This window comes from Protopterus annectens, chromosome 9.part0 (assembly GCF_019279795.1).
Source record: "Protopterus annectens isolate FY-2018-M chromosome 9.part0, PAN1.0, whole genome shotgun sequence".
Classification (NCBI taxonomy): domain Eukaryota; kingdom Metazoa; phylum Chordata; order Ceratodontiformes; family Protopteridae; genus Protopterus; species Protopterus annectens.
This window is the reverse complement of record NC_056743.1, coordinates 1,435,838,041-1,435,858,936: the sequence shown is the minus strand read 5'-3', so window position 1 is coordinate 1,435,858,936 and position 20,896 is coordinate 1,435,838,041. Positions and strand designations below refer to the sequence as shown.

At 45.1% G+C, this 20,896-nt stretch overlaps 1 protein-coding gene across 1 annotated transcript in view; it reads left to right on the top strand.

Moving 5' to 3' along the window:
• The window catches only part of LOC122812113 (ubiquitin-conjugating enzyme E2 D4), a 570,471-nt gene that overhangs the window by 409,230 nt on the left and 140,345 nt on the right, over positions 1–20,896 (top strand). The window contains exon 5 of the mRNA XM_044084397.1: positions 1,760–1,865. Coding sequence (XP_043940332.1) covers positions 1,760–1,865 — 106 coding nt within the window. The remainder of the gene's footprint in view (positions 1–1,759; positions 1,866–20,896) is intronic.

Genomic DNA, 20,896 nt, shown 5'->3' with positions numbered 1-20,896 from the left:
GGATGTTTCTTTATGCATTCCCCCCTTCCCTCTTATTTAAAAAGTAACAAACCAAATATCTTGCTGGTGACTTCTTTTGGCCAAGACAGCATTGGTTCCCTCTTCTGCATTTAGCCAAGGGTAGTCATCAGAAGTTGCATCACAGATGGGACTTACTCACCCAAGACAAGGGATCTATGCTTCATCCACATTTATCAGCCTTACAACTGACCCTGCTGGTGATCAACTGATTCCTTTCAGGCACCTTTTTTTTATAGGTGCCAGGAAGCCCAATACTAGAAAATCTTACTGATCCAAATGGAATAGGTTTTCAGTCTGGTTTCTTTCATGAAATCTGGATCCACTTTTAGTGGATGTTCCAGTGGTTCATTCTTTCTTGTGAGAATTACTTGATACTGGTTTGGCTTATTTGTCAGTAAAAGGTCACTTGTCAGCAATTTCTGCATGTCTGCCATTATTTCCACCTTTGGCTTCCAGATTGGAAGTACAACTTTTTTAAAGGTGTCTTTCATATTAAACCTCCCAAGAAACCAGTTCCACCTCCTTGGGATTTGAATTATGTTTTAGAGGAGCTCACTGTGGCCCATTTTGAACCTGCAGTTTCAGCTTCTGTAAATTTTTGTACTTGGGGAAACAGTTCTTCTGTTGGCTTTAACCTCTGCTAGGAGAGTTTCTGAGATTCAGTCTTTGACAGCTTCTCCACCTTTCCTGGTTTTCCACAAGGATAGGGTCTCTCTACGTTACCAGTACTTTTATGCCTAGGGTGGTAAATGAGTTCTCAATCAAATCTATTCAGTTGCCCACTTTCTTGCCTTCTCCTCAATCCTCCAGTGAAAGCATCTTGCACACCTTGGATATGCGTAGACGACTCGTATTTTATTTGGACAAGACTAAGGCTATCAAAAAGTCTGATCAGCTGTTTTTCTTTTCATCCCAATGCTCGGGGTTTGCCTGTCTCTAAACAGACACTTCTTGGATTTCTAAGGCAATTCTGCTCTATGATTTCCATGGTAAGACACTTTCTGTTCCTGTTAAGGCTCATTCCACTAAGCCTGTGGTTTCCTTAGGTGCATTCTTTAAAGGACTGATTACTAACTCTATTTTACAGGCTACTACATGGTCGTCTGTGCATGCTTTCACAAAACATTATAAGTTGGACACCATTTCTACATCTAGAACAGGATTTGCTAGAGCCATTCTCCGTAGCCTTGTGGAAAGCTCTTCCATTCAAAGCTCCTCTCCTCCTCCCTCCTCTTAGGGGTCCTTATAAGCTTTGGCATTCACCCATATGTAAGTAAGGTATACTGCAACATTGAATAGAAGGACACACAATAGTTGTGTAAAATCTTACCATAACCATAGATGTCCTTCTCTTTGTTGCAGTATTCTGTCGTTCCTTTCTGTGAATTCAATTATTAATTTGCCTGTCCTGTTCTCTCCTTCTGGTAACTTTAGGATGTTACTCCCTCATGCTTATCTTATTTTATGCTGTACTCTAGAAGGTGCTTGTCAGATTTTACAGTGGACATTATAATGGGATACATAGTTAATTCTAGTAGTTGTATAGGGATGCTAGATTTGGATCAAAACTGAAGATCATTTTACATGTAATTGTATATGCTAAAATTTCAGTATTCCTGTTCATGTCTTTTCTTTAATTATTATTGATTGTTGGAAATTGCGATTGTTATGTAATTTAGTCTTATAGATCTAAAGAAAAAAGTTACATTTCAGCACTTTTCTCATTATTTACTTACAGGTTGCATTTACAACGAAGATCTATCATCCAAATATTAACAGTAATGGTAGTATATGCCTTGATATTCTGAGGTCACAATGGTCGCCAGCACTAACTGTATCCAAAGGTATTGCACATTTTCATCAATGCTTTTAGATTTTGTATGGTAATGATTTAAACTGTGGTGTTGGTAGTCATAACTGTCAAATGCAACTCTGAATGAACCCAATCTTCTTTTGGTTGGATTCCTGAAAGGTGGACATTTGTTTGGTGTGGAGGCATTGCCACTTCTTTATGATTAATGAAGGAGAGTAGGATTTTCTAGGTCTTAATTCAGAATACCTGTAAGGTAACTGGATATAGCAGATCTGTAGTGATACTTTGCAATGTAAGCAGCTATTGCTCTCTTAACAGTTTTCATCCTAGGATCCCAACCACATCTCCTGTAAATAGTTTTCTTTTAGGTAAGTAGATGTAGAGTGGGATCTGGCTAGCACTAGCTCTCCGCCTTTTGCTGTTTTTTTTTCCCCTCTGCTGAGAGTTCCTGTTCTGTCAAGGAGAAAGTCACTCCTAGCACTGACTCTTCTCACACATGGTGTAATGATAAGAGGTATGTCTACTCTTGAAGTGTTGTGACAAGTATGTAATAGTCAGTTATGGACGCATGATTCTATAGTTTTAAAAGGTGTTAACTGCTAACTGTACAAGGTCAGCTGTTTCCTGTTTTCTTTTAATTTTAGAACAGCCTTTCTTGTATTTCTCTGCTCCCCCCAGGTCTTGTTTTTTTTCTGTTAATCGTCATGCTTGTATTGTTTAAGGGAGTATTTTTCACTTTTATGCAATTTTTGTAACAACCTTACTCAACTCTATAATGAGAGGAACAAATAAGTAACTGTTCAGGATCAAACAGAGATGATGGAGAACAAACGTCTCAAGCACTGTTTTGGGGTGACCTCCACCCACCACATTAGAAATCTAAGATAAGTCTGCAAACACAAGGAGAAAGATAAAATTTGGAAAACAAAAGACTGTAGTTTCACCCATTTACTATTTGTCTGTTACTGCTAGAGGCTTCTGTCCTCTTCTGTACATAAGTGACTTCTTAAAATGGTTATTGATTAGCATTTGCACAGTGTATTTTTCTGAAAATTGTGTGCAGTACTGAATACGATGTACAGTACCTTCTGGAATACTTGCAGCTCTTGAGGTCTTACCTTCATGTTATATGGGTATTTTTTTGGCCGGAGGGGGGGATGCTGACATGTATTTTTGAGCCCTGGAACTGTGAAATGTTTTTTTGCATGCCTTTAGCTATACATATATACCTCTTAGGTCTTCCCTTTACATTGAGTAGGTATTGGGGGGGGGGGGCATAACTAATATACTTTGAGCCCTGAAATTGTGCAATGGTTCCTGCATCCATTTAGTGTCATACATACATAAAAAAACACTACGTCTCAACAATTGCTAATGTGCTGTCAGTGACAGAGTTCTGAAGTAAATCATGGAGCTTTGCGGTAGAAACTTGTCTTCTGAGCATTTTCTGTGTACAGAATGTTATTTTTCTCCAGAAATACTATTCCACCAATTCTAGCTGGTTATGTGGAGTTCACAGCTTCAGGGTTAAATTTTGGTGTGGAAACTGTCAGTTTGGGCTATCTCATCACATGAATAAAAATGTGTTTGCATTTGCTTATGTGTTGTGGTCAGAAGTGTCTTTAAGTTGGAATTTGGAGAGGAGTCATGCAGATGTGAGCTATCAGTACTGAAAAAAAAACCTACGTTGGTGAATGCAGACATTAGCCTCCGATTTAGAATTCAGGACTGAATCCTGAAGATGTGAGGGCACATCCTTATGACTGCTTCACCACATCACAGACTACTTTCTGTCCAGATTAAAACATGCTGTACAAATGCGCTGTGCTTTCACTGGGCTAATAGTTGGTGCCCAAAGTATCATTTGTTATACAGTATGCATGAAGTATAGAAGGATTAGTGCTGAAGAATGTTTTCAAAATTTCATGGTGTGAGGAATGTTTAAACTTGAACATGCATGCCAGTTTTTCTTATTAGTCAAGTAGCCATAGCATCATAACATTACAGCACGTGCAGGTAAATTTTATCCTTTCATAAGACATCTCTGGACTGAATGAATGAAGAATCAGAAATGCTATTAATGCCTGGTGTTTTTAGTTATTAACGTAATAAAATGTCGGACTTCTGTATTTGGTAAAGGAAGTCACAGCTGTGAGAAGAAAGGCGTTTTCATGTGGGGATTTTGTCAGAGATGGTCCTGAAGTATTTATAGATCTGTAGATGTGAGCTTCCAAGGGGAAAAAGTAATTTGTTGGAAAACCAAGCCTCTCACCTCAAACTACTACAAAACAATTGTAGGACTGATAAATGTATTTATTTGATTGACATTTGATTGCCAGGAAAGTCTGACTGTGTAGAAGCCCATTTTCTGTGAAGGCCTGGGGAGAAAAGCGCCAAGTTATTTTATTTATTTTTTTACATTTGTTGACCGGGAGTGTCCGACTGGACATAGGTCCATTTTCAGCGGAGGCCCAGGGAGAAAAGCTCCACAGTTAAAGTAAACAGACAGTAGTTACATTGGATTACATAGCGATTAACAATTTAACATAGCAATTACTTACAACATATTTACAGATGAAGAACATAGTACATCAGTAGACAACTAGAATTTTTATCTGTGAAGTACATAACACACATTAACAAATGTTACAATAAGAAGTTCCTGCTGTATAATAAGTACTAGGCTTATGAGCATCTAAGCTTGCTATAATCAAGGTAGTTAGTGGAGTGGAAAGAAAGGTAGTGGTTGGATGGAGTGGGTGATATTAGAGTGGGAGTTGCAAGGGCATAGCCAGCATGTTTTTAGGTGCGCTTTTAGTAAAGTTTTGAAGTGGGTGCATGATGGCACGAATGGTAATTGTGGGTGGAAGGGAGTTCCATAATTTGGCTATGGTGCAAGAGAATAGTGCTTCACCAGCAGAGTTATTGGCTTTAGTGATCTGCAAGTGATTTTTGTTGCTGGATCTTAGTGGTCTGGTGGTGCGGTAGGGTTGGAATAGATTCTGGAGGGATGGGACATTTAGAGGATGGTTTACTAGTTTGTGGGCGAGTGAGAGTTGATGCCACTTAAGGAGGTGAAGGAGTTCAAGCCAGCCCAGTTCAGCAAGTGAGAGACGGTGGTGACTATGGTAGGATGCCCCTGTGGCGAATTTGGCGATTTTGTTGTAGCAGGTCTCTAGCTTGTTTAGATCGCATTGCCTTAGGTTGGTATATATTGGAGAGGCATAAAGTAGGGTGGAGATTAGGTGGGAATTTGCTTTTGAAATCTTTGCTGCTTTGGTGAAAAGTTGCTTATTTCTGTATAACGCTCCTAGTTTTTTGTGGACTTTTTTTATGGTTATGGATATGTGAATGTCAAATTTTAGTTTATTGTCTATTTCCACTCCTAGCAATTTGGTGTGTTCAGTTGGTATATAGTGGTGTCTTTTGTTGTGATGTTAAAGTGAGAGTTGTTTTGAGTATGTTTGGTAGGTTGGAAGATGAGTAGTTTAGTTTTGTTTGGGTTGAGTATTAATTGGGCATCAGATAACCAAGTTCCAACAGAGGAAAAGGTTTCCTGTGTGACTTTTTGCAGTTTGGGTAGGAACTGGGCTGAGCAGATGATGGTTGAGTCATCTGCATATTGTATGAGTGTGCCATGTTTGATGGCAGAGGCTAGATTATTGGTGTAAACAGAGAAGAGTAGGGGTCCAAGGATGGATCCTTGGGGAACCCCTGTGGAGACAGGTAGTTGGAGAGAGATGTCATTCTCCCATACAACGGATTGTTGGCGGTCAGACAGGTAACTCTGAAACCAGTTGGTGACTGATTGAGAGAAGGATGGGTTATTGAGGACAGAGATAAGTTGTTTGTGTGGGACCATGTCAAATGCTTTAGATAGGTCTAGGAAAGTAGCAGAGGAGAGATAGCCATTGTTTTTATGCTGAAGGATAGTGTTAGTAAAGGAGAGTAAGGCAGTGGTGGTGCTATGGTTTGGTCAGAAACCATGCTGAGTACTGGAAAGGAGGTTGTTAGTAAGGAGGTAGTGTGAGACCTGAGAGTGTATGCATCTCTCTAGTATTTTGGAGAGTGGAGAGAGAATAGCTATGGAGCGGTAATTGGTTAGTTCTGTGGAGGGTCCGTCTTTGTGGAGGGGAATTATATGCAATACTTTCCACAGTGTGGGAACGTAACTTTCTGACAGAGATCGGTTAATCAAGATGGATACTGGGTAGGCCAGAGCATCAGCTGCGATTTGTAAGTATTTACTTGGGAGGTTGTCTGCTGCTAATTTGTTGGGCTTAAGTTTAGTTGAGAGTTTTTTTTATGTTGGAGGTAGGTACAGGAGAAAAAGAGAAGGCAGTGGGGAGATTACTAGTTGAAGGTGTGGGTTGGAGGGGAGGGGGGTTGTGTTGTTTAGCTAGTGATAGTATGGTTTGGGTGAAGTGTGTGTTGAATGAGGTAGCAATATTTTCTGAGGAGTGAGGGATGTTAGGAGGAGGGGTACTGACTTTACCTGGGTGGAGGTTGGAGTTTATGGAGGACCAGAATTGTTTGGGGCTGTGTTGTGAGGAGTCTAGGGCAGACTGGTAGTATTGGAATTTGTCCTGTTTTATTAGCTTTTTGACTCTATTGCGTAGTTCTAGGATTTTTGTCTAGTTGAGGGGGTTTTAGTTTCGCGCCAGTGCTCCCAGGCTTTATCCCGGTTTTTCATTTCTGATTTAGTGGTTTTCTGTAGCCATGGGGAGGGTTGTGCTTTGGTTCTGGAAAGTCGTATGGGGGCATGGTAATTAAGGATGCTCAGGAAGGTAGTATTAAAAAATTCAACTGCGTCATCAAGACTGAGGTACTTTAGAGAATGCCAGTTGCATTCTTTGAGGGATGAGATGAATGTGAGTGGGTTAAAGTTTAGTTTTTTACGTATTTGACGGTAGATGACAGGTTTAGCTTGGTATAGGTATTTTTTGAGTAGGAATGTTGGGGAGTGATCACTGAGGCTATCTGATAAGCAGCCTGTTATATGTGACTGGAGGCTCTTACTGACTAGCATCCAATCCAGGGTAGTGTGCTTACTGGAGTTTTTATTTATCCTGGTTGGCGACTGGACTAGTTGGGTGAAGCCATGAAGGTTTACATGATGGGTTGGATGGTTGCCAGAACAGGATTGCCAGTCAATATTGAAATCACCTAAAATGATAGATCTGAAGTAGGAGATTCATTTGTCTGCAACCTGTGGTTATGGATCCGATATCGGATCCGAACCGGCATGGTTTTCCAGCTATGGATCCAAGCTCTCAGCTCCTCCCCTCACCCATAATGCCCTGCTCTACCCTCATGACCTCAGATCTCGTTTGCCGCGCATGGTGACTGGATTTGTTTCTCAAGCTCTCAAGCTAAGTGGTAGTTTTATTGTTAAATTTTAGAAATTTGAAGTTTGTATTGATTTTTTGAGTGAAAGAGTACGTTTCCCCTTTGATATTTTTTTACTTTTTAGAGGTAATCTAAAAGTTTTATCCCTCCCCTCGCTGTTGGCGTAGAGTGTGTGTGTTGGGCCTGTGTGTGTATTACTTGTATAGTTACTTTAGTTTGGTAACTACTTTTTTTCTTTAGACTAGGATGGCAGACCAGCCCAAGTCTATATTTTCTAAATGCTCCGAGTGTGGCCATAAGCTTTCCCCAGCTGATGCCCACACTCGGTGTGTTAGATGCCTGGGGGTTGAACACCTCACATCTGGATGTTCCATTTGTGCAGGGTTCAACCTCAGGGCATTGAAGGAGCGGAGGTCCAAGCTTGTTTTGGCGGTCCTTTACCGCCGGACTCTGCTCCGACCTCCGCTCCTTCCCGGAGTAACCGTGCTCACGGTTATTCCTCTCGGCACCCCTCCTCCTCCTGGGACTCAACCTCCCGCTTCTGGTTGGAGGAGAGGGATGCTAAAAGGACCGGAGGGAGAAGCACCATAAGCGGCGGCCGAGACCTCTGTTTCGGCCCGCCAGCCAAGCGGCTTCTCCCGGCTCCGTCGCTCGGTCTCCTCCTTCTCGGCTCCGGTCTCCTGTGTGTTTTCACGGGACCTGAGGAGGAGGAGACCCGATCTCCGTCGAGGCTATCGAGGAGGCACTCCAGGCCTACCTCGGTAGCCTCGCCGAGATCCACACAGCCTTTCGATGCTGATCTGGACCGGATGATGAGAAGGTTCATCCAGGCCCAGATGCAGATGGGAGTGCTCTTGCCTCCCCTCTGGGGAGCTCAACACCCTTTTAAACCGATTGCTCCTTCTCCGACCCGCTACCCGGCTCGGAGCAACTGGAGCCGAGCAGCCGGGCGGGGTGGGTCGGCGCCGATAGTACTTTGTACCGGATCCGACCCTGCCCTCGAGTGCATCGGATCCGACCTCGGAGCCTGGATCCGAGCCTCGGATCCGGGGATCAGTGCTCCTTCGGCGCCGTCTGTGTCGGAGCGCACTGTCCTCGGATCCGAGTGCCGCGCCGGCTCCGATCCTCTTCGGATCCGAGGGGAGCCGATTGTCGGATCCTTTGGTCGAGGTCGGCTCCTTCGGCTTTGATGTAGTGGAGAGGGCCCTGTTGAGGGTCTCCGGACCCCGGCACTTGTTTCGCTCCGTCCCGCTCCCTCTGCACTGGGCCAGGCTTCCACCATCCGGCCCTTGGGACAGCCCGCTTCTGTGCCCCAAGTTGCTCCAATGGAACAGGTTGCGGCTTGCGAGGAGTCCTCTGACAGCCCCCCAGAGGATGTCCCTCGCAAGCATACGTGCAAAGGAGGCACATTGACTCCCGAGTCTCTCACGGAAGACACGGACTTGGAGGAAGGGAAGGCTCCCCACGGTCACCCCCCGAGGATGTCTCATTTGGAGACATCATGGAAATGCTCCGTATAAGGGGGGGGTGGTCTGCCCCCAAGTCTTCCTCGGATGAGTCCGTGTTCTTGGAGGCATTTGAAGCGGGCCCGTCTACCTCTTGGGTGTCCCCTCCTGCCGACCCCCTGGTGGACCTCATTACCACCAGGGCGTGGAAGGAACCGGACACCATGGAGCCAATTCCTAAGAGGCCCGATAGGATCCTTAGCCTACCGTCCGACCGTGCCCATTGGAGTAAGGGGCCTCCGGTAGATGCCATGTTGACGGCGGCCACCAAGAGGGAACTTGCTCAGGAGAGTCCCTCAGTCCATCCCCCGAGCAAGGAGTCTCGGATGATGGACCGCTTGGGGAAGCGGATGTTTAGTTCAGCGACCTTCTCGGTAAGGGCGCTGAACTACTTGGCACACGTTATTAGGATGCAGCGAGATCTCATTAAAGAATACGCTGCATCTCCCCCAGAGTCCATGTCGGAGGAGGACAAGGTGCTGCACTCCACCCGCATGGCCACTCTTAGGTCAGTTACTAATACCTCTATGCTGCTACTCTCCCACGCTACGGAAGGCGCCGCTAGAGCCACAGGGGCAGGCCTAGTCACTAGACGTCAGGCCTGGCTCCGTCACTGCGATTTTTCTGAGCCCTTCAAAGCGTCATTTGCGAACGCCCCCTTTGATGGTTCTGCTCTCTTTGGCAAAAGCGTTCGCGAAACGTTGACCCAGAGCGAGAAGGATGGGAAGACGCTGTCTGCCGTCGGAATCCGCTTCTCTGCACCCCAGAGGCCCTACTCTAGGAACCAAAAGGGTCAGAAGAAGATGTGGTTCCGAAAGTCGCAGCAGTCCCAGACTGCTCCGGACAACCAGTCCTTCCGTGGCAGAGGAGGACAGGGAGGACGCCGCCCTAGAGGCAGAGGGGCTCCCAGAAACTTTGGGTCCAGGGAACCCTTCTCTGAACGGCCCGCGCAGCAGCCCTGAGGGGTTGCCCGGCTGCTCCACTCTGGAGGCAGTCGGGGGACGTTTTTCGGGGCACCTAGCGGCATGGGAGTCCATAACATCAGACCGCTGGGTTCTCCAAATCATATCCAGAGGATATCGCATCCCTTTTCTTCACCTCCCAAAGTTGATGTCCCTCCCAGACGTTCCACCCGGTCAACGGGAGGCCGCTTTGGCAGAAATTGGCCATCTGCTAAAGAAAAGAGCCATCCAGCCCGTCCCCCCAGACCAGATCGGATCAGGGTTCTACTCCAGGTTCTTTTTAGTGCCAAAGAAGACGGGGGAACTAAGACCAATTCTAGACTTTTCTCTCTTGTATCTGGCAGTCCCCAAAGAAAAATTCCGAATGGTCACTCTGCAATCTATTCTCCCCCTTCTGGGAGAAAATCACTGGATGTGCTCGATAGACCTCAAAGACGCGTACTACCACATCCTGATGGACAGGCGCTCCAGGAGGTTCCTCCGCTTCCGGCTGGGAGCCAGTCACTACCAGTTCCGGGTCCTTCCCTTTGGTCTCACCACAGCCCCCAGGGTGTTCACCAAAGTATTAGCAGTGGTAGCGGCCCACCTGAGGCTTCAGGGGGTGCAGGTCTTTCCCTACCTGGACGACTGGCTTACCGCCCCAACAAGGCATCTACTATTATTGGCGTGAGACTCCTTTCTCCATCTTGCTCCTTTTCTGGGCATTACAATAAATACAAAGAAATCCAACCTGGCCACACAGCTCTTAGATTTTATAGGGGCCAGGCTAGACACAAGGAGTTTACGAGCCTTCCTCACTGCGGACAGAGTTCAAAATCTGCAGCTCCAGGTGCGGGCCATTCTCCACTCAAGTTCTGTTCCGGCGGAGTTGGTCCTGAGGGCTCTAGGGTCCATGGCGTCTGCTATAGCACTTCTCCCTCTTGCCAGGCTCAATATGCGCATCCTACAGTGGACTCTCTTAGTACAGTGGTCTTACCTTGCTCTCCCTATGCATCATCCCATTGCGATCAGCAAGGCTTGCAAGCGGTCCCTCTTGTGGTGGCTTCACTCCCCAGTTCTCCACGAGGGCCGCCCATTTTGTGCTTCTCCCCCTCTCACCATGGTGACCACGGACGCCTCCCGCCTCGGGTGGGGGGGGGGGGCATTTTGCGGGCCGGAACGTGGAACGATTCAGAGACCTTACTGCATATCAACGTTCTAGAGATGAGAGCAGTGCTCTTAGCGTTGCTAGCACTTCAGGATTTTCTTCCCTTGGGAACAATTGCGATTCAATCGGACAACATGTCTGTGGTCTGGTACATCAACAAGCAAGGGGGAACAAGGTCTTACCCTCTTTGTCGAGAAGCCATGAGAGTTTGGGAATGGGCAATCTCCACCAACCGCTTTCTAATAGCAACGCACATTCCGGGTCGGTCCAACATCCTAGCGGACAAGCTCAGTCGCACCATTCTGACCCCTTACGAGTGGTCTCTCAATTGTCAAGTAGCGGAAAGCATATTCGCACAGTGGGGAACTCCTTCATGCGATCTTTTTGCCTCTCCCTCAAACACCAAGTGCGACAGTTTTTTCGCTCTGATACCTCCCCCCGGAGGTTCCCCAAGAGACGCTCTGGTGCATGCTTGGCCACCCGGTCTTCTGTATGCTTATCCACCCTTGCCTCTGATGCTCCAAGTTCTTCAGAAAGCCTCTCGGGTGGGTTGCAGAATGATTCTCATTGCTCCATTTTGGCCTCAACAGATCTGGTTCCCCTTCCTAAGGTCTCACTCGGTGAATCCTCCTTGGATTCTAGATCCCATTCCGGATCTGATATCCCATCCATCCTGCATACCTCCTCCGAATCTGGACAACCTGAAGCTGACCGCTTGGCTGCTCCAGTTCCACTCTTGATCAGGACTCCCGGTATTTTGTCACCTGTTAAGGCAATTCTGGTGGCAGCTCATAAACCGTCCACTAGGAAGGTCTACCGCAGCAAGTGGAAACGGTTTTCTTTGTGGTGAGCGGCAAGGCCTGAATCCTTCACGGTACCTCTCCCTTAGTGCTTGACTTTCTAACCACTCTTTTTAACGATGGTGCCAGCAGTTCCACAGTCAAAGTACAACTGGCGGCAATTTCTCATTATCACATTGGCCATGACTCTAATCCTCTTATGTCAGCCAAATTGTGTAAAATTTTCCTTAAAGGTACTTTTCTTCTCAGGCCCCTGTAAAACAAGCGGTTCCTCCTTGGGACCTCTCTTTGGTTCTCCAGGCCTTGACCGCCCCTTCGAACCAGCGGCTACGGTGGATCTCAAGTTCTTGTCTTACAAGACAGCCTTTTTGGTAGCCATTACATCGGCCAAGAGAGTTTCAGAGCTTCAAGCATTATCAGCTAAACCTCCTTACTTGGTATTTCATCCGGACCGTGTCTACCTCAGGACCAACCCGTCCTTTCTTCCTAAAGTCGCTTCTGAAGCAAACATCAATCAGTCCATTAACCTCCCTGTTTTCTTCCCTAAATATGAAAATAAAGGTGAAAATAAGCTTCACTCTTTAGATGTCCACAGGCAACTTAGATTTTATCTAAACAGGACGGCTGGTCATAGGCAATCCGACCAGTTGTTTATTTCCTTTGCAAAATTTAATTTGGGCAAGCCAATTTCTAAAGTTTCTCTCTCCGCTGGATTTCACAGTGCATCTTATTGGCTTATCAAGCTTCAGGAAGGCCCGACCGGAGGGTGTTCATGCCCATTCAACCCGGTCAGTATCTACCTCGGCAGCCTTCAAGGCTAGGATTCCTCTAGATGATATTTGTGCAGCAGCCACGTGGGCTTCATCTCATACTTTTATCTCCCACTATAAGTTGGATCTTGCATCTAGGGGTAGAGCATCCTTTGGCTCAGCGGTGCTCGAATATCCTTCCATGATGGCCGCCAAGATTCAGGTAGCTGGGGACTCTGTCCCACAGGTTGCAGACAAATGAATCTCCTACTTCAGATTTAGAAGTTATGTACTCACCATAACGTTCCATCTGAGTAGGTGTATTCATTTGTCTGCAACCATCCCGCCCTCCTATCCCCCTGGCCTTTCAGTTTCCTGCATATTATCTGTTACCCTTTTCAGGGTGTTGTTGCTGTTGGCAAACTCGATCTGAGGTCATGAGGGTAGAGCAGGGCATTATGGGTGAGGGGAGGAGCTGAGAGCTTGGATCCATAGCTGGAAAACCATGCCGGTTCGGATCCGATATCGGATCCATAACCACAGGTTGCAGACAAATGAATACACCTACTCAGATGGAACGTTATGGTGAGTACATAACTTCTAATTTCTTGGGGGAGATGGTGGGTAGACCAGCTGAGGAGGTTTTCTAGTTACAAAACGTTTAAGAAAATAATTTTATAATGTTCAAAAATAAAACAAAAACATCTGTTGTTTAAATTGTAACAAATTAAACATAATATAAAAACATTAGTTAAGAATCGGTGAAATGTATATGACAATCATTTAATATTTAGAGAAATTTTAGACAGTTTGTAGAAAAGTTAACAGTAGGTTAGTCTAATACAAATAGGAATTGCAATATAAAGTGAGGGAGAAACAGGCTTATGGTATTTAGAGAGAGATTCAAGGAAGAGAATTAGATAGCAGTAAGGAAGTAAGTGAAGGGAGAGTAAGGAGGTATACAGAATGAAAAGGTACTTGTACGCATTTAGGGATATAGTTTATCGTTTTTGAGAATCAGACATCAAACTTAATCTGTGTAGAAGTCCTGAAAACCTGCCAGATGTTCATTGTGTTACCCTGCTGCAGTCATCACACTTGGGTTATCCTGCAGTCAGGCGGTCCCGCAGTCTGCCAGAATTCCAAAGTCTTGGTCTGGCGTCGGTTGCTGTCGCTTCTTCCCTGACGTCAGAGCGCCTGGGGTATATCAGAGGCATCCAACGCCATTTTCTTCAGTCTTTCTTGCCGCGTGGGGCCCGAAGCAGAAGCAGTTCGCAAGTGCCGGTCGGCCAACACCTGAGATTTTTGAATAGAGTTTCAGTCCAAAGTCTTCAAAGCTAAGTACCCCGTTGGGGAACCTTTTCTTGCCTCAGTCCGATGTCAGAAAAAGTTAATTGCATTTCTTGTGAGAAGCAAATACCTCATAAGGACTTTCATTCTTTTTGTATACCTTGCCTAGGCCCAGACCACGACGTCACTGGTTGTCGTTTTTGTGCTAGGTTCACTAAGCGAACTATAAAGCGTCGCTTTGATTTCGCACGACACTACTTCGGTAGAAAATTTAATTACACTATGCCGTCGGAGCAACCGACTACCGGCGTGCATAAAAAATGCAAGGATAGGGACAGGCAGCCTAGATCCCAGCCAGACTCCGAGGCTTCGGCTGGCCCGGTCGCCGGTTCTCCGGTTTTCAGTGAATCGCCTACGCAGCCCCTGGCTACCGCTGAATTGGATCCCCAGGCCGCATCGGATCCCCCAGCAGAGATTTCTAGGCTGACACAGCCTTTTTCCTTAGGCCCTACCGACGACATCGCAGGAGGGGAAGCCGGTGCTGCGGAAACACCTTTGGTTTCTGAAGGTGTCTTCAGACAGACTACCCTCACCATAAAATCTTATGCTAAGCTTAAGACTCCTCTAAAACCAAAAAACCTACACTTCAGTCTCCAGTTCAAGGCCTTATGCCTAAGAAACAGATACTTAAAATGGCTGAAGATTTGATTTCTTTGATCGGGGGTTCCCAACTTCCCCCCTGACAAAAGGCCTAGACAGGAGGAGGATTATGCCTCCTCTGATCAGGTGTCTGTTTCCTCAGGCTCCTCTGAGGAACAGGATTACTCCTTTCCCTCTTATGAAGATTCTGATGCTGAAGACTCAATTCCCTCAGCTTCTCCCCCGGAAGACTACTCCTTTGGGGAAACCTTACACACCATGAGGGAACACTTCCACTGGGAAGGTCAGGACTACTCTGACTCAAAGAAAAGGTTCCGGGAGTTTCTTTTACTTCCCCAGCACAGACCTCTTGGTATCCCCCCAGTTTTGGACATAGTAGATGATGTTTTCTTAGAATCTAGTTTAAATCCAGATTCTCTGCCTCCTGCTCCAGCCAAACCAGATAGATACTATAGAGTGCCTGACTCTCACAAATTCCTTTACAAAATCCCTGCTGCTGATCCAGAGACAATCTCCCAGGGTCCCAAAGGGGCTAAGGCTTCTATGGCTAAAAATCCTGTACCTTTGGAAAGGGACTCCAGAGCACTAGATAGGTGGGGGAAGAAGGTTTTACACCTCAACTACTCTAGCTATGAGAGCACTAAATTGTCAATTTCACATGCTTAAATAACAGCAATTCCTTATGTCTCAAATAAAACAAAAGATGGGCACGCTCCCTCAACAGTCTGAACTCAAGGAAATGCAAGATCTGTTGCATGCAGCTGAACAGGTGGGCAAACATACTTTACAATGTGGTTTTGATGCCTTGGAAGCTTCCTCCAGAGCAGCTGTTACTGGGTCTGTTATACGTAGGCATGCTTGGTTAAAGGAACAATCTCTGCCTGATCATGTTAAAGCAAAGTTACTGGATGCGTCCTTACAGCAGGATGTTTTATTTGGGGTTAAAGCAGAGGAGGTTTTTGAAGAAAATGGAGGATAAGGCAAAAGCTATGCAGACTGTCAAAGATTTCTTACAGGTACAGCCCCCACGCTTCAGCAGAAATTGGCCAACAAAAAATTGGTCCTTTCCAGCTTCTGACAGGCCTCAGAGGGGTAAATACAGGCGCCCAAGGGGCAGAGGACAAGCACAAATCCCTTACAAACCTCGCCAATGGGGCACTACAACACAGAAGGGAGGAGAAGACAGGTCCCAAACCACTAGAAGGCAAACACAATGACTTAAACATCAAACTGCCATGCAAAACCCTCTTGGCAGCTCCCTTGGGAGAAAAGTTAGCACTTTTTGCAGACAACTGGCGCATCGTCACAAAGGACAAATGGGTCCTAGACATTATCTCACACGGGTACAGATTCCATTTCCACACCTTGCCAAGGATAAAAGGAATGCCAAACCTGCCACAAAATCAATGGGCAGAGGCACAAAAACAAATTACAGTTCTCATGGACGTGAGCCATCCAACTGGTACCTACACAGGAGCAAGGCCAAGGATTTTACTCAAGGCTCTTTCTAGTCCCCAGAAAGGACAATGCTTGGAGACCCATTCTGGACTTTTCGATTTTAGACACCTTCTTGCAAGTACCCAAATTCAAGATGCTAACACTACAGCAGCTTCTTCCCATGTTGGGCAAGAAAGCTTGGCTAGTAACGTTGGACCTCAAGGAGGCATACCTGCATGTCCCTATCAGACAAAATTGCAGAAGGATACCTCCGTTCCATTGCAGGTTCAACCCATTACCAATTCTCTGCACTGCCCTTTGGCTTATCTACTGTGCCCAGGGTCTTCACAAAATGCCTGGCACCAGTAATTGCATACTGCAGACAGAGGGGAATTCAAATATACCCATACCTGGATGATTGTCTCATACAAGCAGAAAGCAAGGACATTCTCTTACAACACCTGGCTTTTCTAAGACATCTTCTAAGTTGCCTAGGGTACACAGTAAATGAACAGAAATCAAAACTAGTGCCCTCACAAACTATGACATTCCTGGGTGCCAGCTTGAATGCAACGGCCCAGATGGCTTATCTGACGCCAGACAAACAACTACAATTAACTCAATACTTCAGAACAATGGCAACAAAGACTCAACTCCCTGCAAGAAAAATTCTGCAGGCCTTGGGCTTCATGGCATCTTGCATACTACTACCATTTGCAAAACTGCATATGAGGAAATTACAATGGTACCTAAAAAGCATATGGACTCAACACAGCCACAGCTTGGAAACAATGATAGCTCTCATTCCCTGCCTTCAACAGGAGTTTCTATGGTGGTCACAGGCTTGTCACCTTAACAAGGGTTAGCCTTTTCACCCTACCCCCAGCCAGGCAAACTATGACAACAGATGCATCGGACTATGCCTGGGGGGCACACATGGCAGGACGGTGCGTTCAAGGCTTATGGACAGCAGATCAAAGGAATCTGCACATCAATCAAAAAGAAATGCTAGCTGTACAAAATGCTCTGACAGCCTTCAAGGACCTCTTGCATCCAGGACAGCTTATCATAAGGACAGACAACACCACAGTAATGTGGTACATAAACAAACAAGGGGACACACACTCCTACCCTCTATGCAGGCAAGCAATGACCTTGTGGAACACAGCACTGGCTTACCAAGTTCAATTACAAGCTCAGTTCCTGCCAGGAAAAAAGAACATATTGGCAGACGACCTAAGCAGAAACATCATGGATCCCCACGAATGGAAACTGGACCCACAAGTATTCACAAGGATAACTCATAAGTGGGGGCTCCTAGACATAGACCTGTTTGCCAGCCCTCAAAACTATCAGCTAACAAAGTTTTGCACAAGGACTTTTCACCAACAAGCATGGAAAGTGGACGCACTCTCATTCAGTTGGAAAATGCTAACAGTATATGCCTTTCCTCCACTACCCCTTCTCACAAAGGTGCTACTGAAAGTCAGGATGGAGAGACCCCCGAATGATACTCATTGCTCCAGACTGGCCACGCCAGCACTGGTACCCGCTATTAAGGAATATGGCCCAGGGCCCACCATGGATTCTACCACAAATTACCCACCTGCTCACACAGCAAGACCATCATATTCTACACAGCCAGCTCAGAACCTTAAACTTGGCTGCATGGCAAATCACCTAGACAACCAGCCAGCTCCTCTCTCACAAGACGTTATTCTGGAGGCCAGGAGGCCCAGCACCAGGAAAGCCTACTCAGACAAATGGAAAAGGTTTTGCGCCTGGAACCAAGCTAAAGGCCAAAATATCCTTCAGCCTGACCTCAGATTCTGCAAAATCTAACTGAGATGTTACACAAAGGGCTTTCTTTTTCATCTATTAAAATCCACACCTCAGCCATTTCTGCTCACTACAACACGGATCCTCCCTTATTTTCACATCCACTCTTAAGGCAGTTTCTCAGAGGGGCCAAGAACATTAGGCCTTCCAGGAGAGCACCAACACCTACTTGGGACCTCAATTTTGTTCTGGAAAAACTCACACTACCTCCTTTTGAACCAGCTTTCTCAGATGACTTTATTTATTTTATTATTTTATTTTACATTTGTTGACCGGGCTAGTCCAGCTGGATCAATGTCCATTTTCAGTGGAGGCCCGGGGAGAAAAGCTCCATTGGTTAAAACAAGATTAGAGAATACAAATACACATAAAACAAAAGCATAAAGGATAAGAAGATTTTAGTATAGGTAATACACATCTAAGAGTAAAAAATATCCAAAACAAGAAAATATTCAAGTAAATGGTTAACGACATTCAATGCGAAATTTGATAGTATCTAGTCATACAGCGTATCAATACATTGTTTGAAAAAATGGTAGACAATATAAAAATTTTTTTTTTTTTTTTTTTTTTTTTTTTTTTATATACAACATATATGAGATCAGAAATTTCTACAAAGATATTAAAGTTAAAAACTTAAAGTTTATATCATGGAAGACTGCCCTGCTGCTAGCAATCACTTCAGCTCGAAGAGTTTCAGAGCTTCAGGCACTAATGGCAGTAGAGCCTTTCCTCACTTTTCATCAAGACAGGGTTTGTCTACGAACTAACCCCTCCTTTATGCCTAAGGTGGTATCCAGTGTGGCCCTAAATCAAACCATCCATTTACCCACCTTCTTTCCAAATCCACAGAACAAAGGAGAAAAGACTCCTGCATTCCTTGGACATTCACAGACAGCTACGTTACTACTTGGATAAAACTAAGGTTTTCAGAAAATCTGACCAGCTTCTTGTATCCTATGCTACAGCATCACAAGGAAAGGCGATCTCAAAACAAACCATTTCCAAATGGATAGGACATTGCATACGTTTTTGCTGCACCCACCATGGAAAACCAGTTCCTGCCACCATAAGGCCCCACTCTACCAGGGCAACAGCTACATCTACAGCTTTCCTCAGGGGGGTACCAACCAAGGATATTCTGGAAGCTGCAACTTGAAGTTCAGTACACACCTTTACCAAACATTATCACTTATCACTTTACTCTAAGACCAGAGCGGGCTTCGCCACTGCAGTTTTGCAGGGCCTTCTAGCCCCCTCTAACCCTGTTTGACTCGTCCGCACATCCTTAGCTTTGGGATTCTACCCAAGTGTGATGACTGCAGCAGGGTAACACGATGAACATAGTACAGTTTTGTACCTACCATAAATGTAGATGTCCGAGTGTATACCCTGATGCAGTCCAGGTTACCCTCCCTCCATCCCCTCTAAAACTAGCTGAACTTATCTCTATTCTGTACAACCTCTGTGGTGTATTTGCTTGTGCTGAAGGGTTTTGTTTTACTTTTTTCAAGATAGCTATATATATATATATATATATATATATATATATATTTTTTTTTTTTTTTTTGCCTATTAGGGGCACCTGACATCTGGGGCAAGAAAAACTGAAGAAAATGGCATTGGATGCCTCTGATATACCCCAGGTGCTCTGACATCAGGGAAGAAGCGACAGCAACCGATGCCGGACCAAGACTTTGGAATTCTGGCCGACTGCGGGCCAAGTGTGATGACTGCAGCAGGGTATACACTCGAACGTCTACATTTATGGTAGGTACAAACCTGTACTTTTTTTCATCTAAGTAGTCGGTGAAAGCACTAATGTTGGTGATTGTGCTCATGTGGTGGATTTGCTAGATTTTTTTTTTTTTTTGGTAGGGCACCTTTTAGGTGTGTATGCATTGAGGATAATACAACCGAAAAGGGCACTTTTAGGAATTAACATGGGTATTAAAGCATTTAAAACTTTGTGAAATCACATTTAATGCACTCTCTACGAAGCCGAAAAAATGGCGTTGTGGGTTTCCTGACCAGATCAATGCCTCAATTCAAATAAGCCTGTGTGTCAAAATTCTTGGAAAGAGTTCCCAGAAGAGGTTGCTGAAACTAACTGCTGAAGAGTATGCGTCACAGCCATTTCAAAAACCTTTCTATCTGATGTCAGTCTTTAGTCATTCTTGACTGATGGATTCAGTTCTGACCTCTTGGAACTGACTCAGCTGTTATACATAACTTGCGTCAGCCAAAAACTCTCGAGCTAAGGCTCTACGCACAGTACCCTTCTTCTTATTACTTCAGATCTCATTTGCCACTCTGAAAATTGGACGTGTCAGTCGATACTCTAAGTGCTTTTATTTACTGTTTTTTCATTAATCAGTTGGTAGTAAGCTCTTATTTAGTTTTCTCTTGATTCCTGTGCTATTCTCCGAGTGTGTTTTTGACTGTGATTACTTTTTACCCACTCCCCTTTACCTAACGATATTTCTTGTTACCATCGTTGGTAACTTGCCTTCCCTTTCTCTTTATCTCTCCCTTTACCATGGGTAATTTTTAAATACCGTTGTTGGTACATCTGTCTCTCCTTTTTACCCTTTCGGGTATTCTTACTATACCATTTCTGGTAATGAGAATTTTTTTTTTTAATTTTTTCCTCTTTCTTGTCTTTTGGGTGCATCTCTGAGTGTGACTGAATATGGCAGAGAAGCAAAAAGGAGCATCCAGCTTTAAACAGTGTCAGGATTGTGGCAGAAAGACGCCCAGTTCAAATGGGCATCTTTCCTGCATTTACTGTCTGGGTGCTCCCTACCTTAAAATTGTTTGTAAAATTTGTCAGGGCTTCAGTGCCTGTACATTAGCAGAAGGACGTAATAAACTTTTTTTTAAAGGTTTTGTTAGTGTCCATTTGATGAAGCCCTCTCTAAGGCTGACACTTCAAAATCTTCTGAGCCATAATCAAAAAAGAGAAGTCATTCTGTGTCATCCTCACCCTTGGCACAGGAAGGAAAGTCTCGTAAGTCGCAGGTTCCGTCTGCCTTTACGAAACTAAGAGTGAAAGCTCCAAAACTGACTGAATCAAAGACTTTGGCTCTGACAGTGGCTCAGCCCCCCTCTGTTCCAACGGTCATTGCACCGATACAGACTACTTCAGCGCCAATGACCTCTTCTGCACTGACAGTAGTTTCTGCTCCAGCATCTCTCATGTCTTATTCTGTCCAGGCTTCTCCTTCTGTACAACCAATGGTGTTGAAAGTCGAATCACTTACGGTTCCCAGGACTAGATATTCCCCTTCGGTAGACCCTTTCTTGGGTCAGATCCCCAGCCAC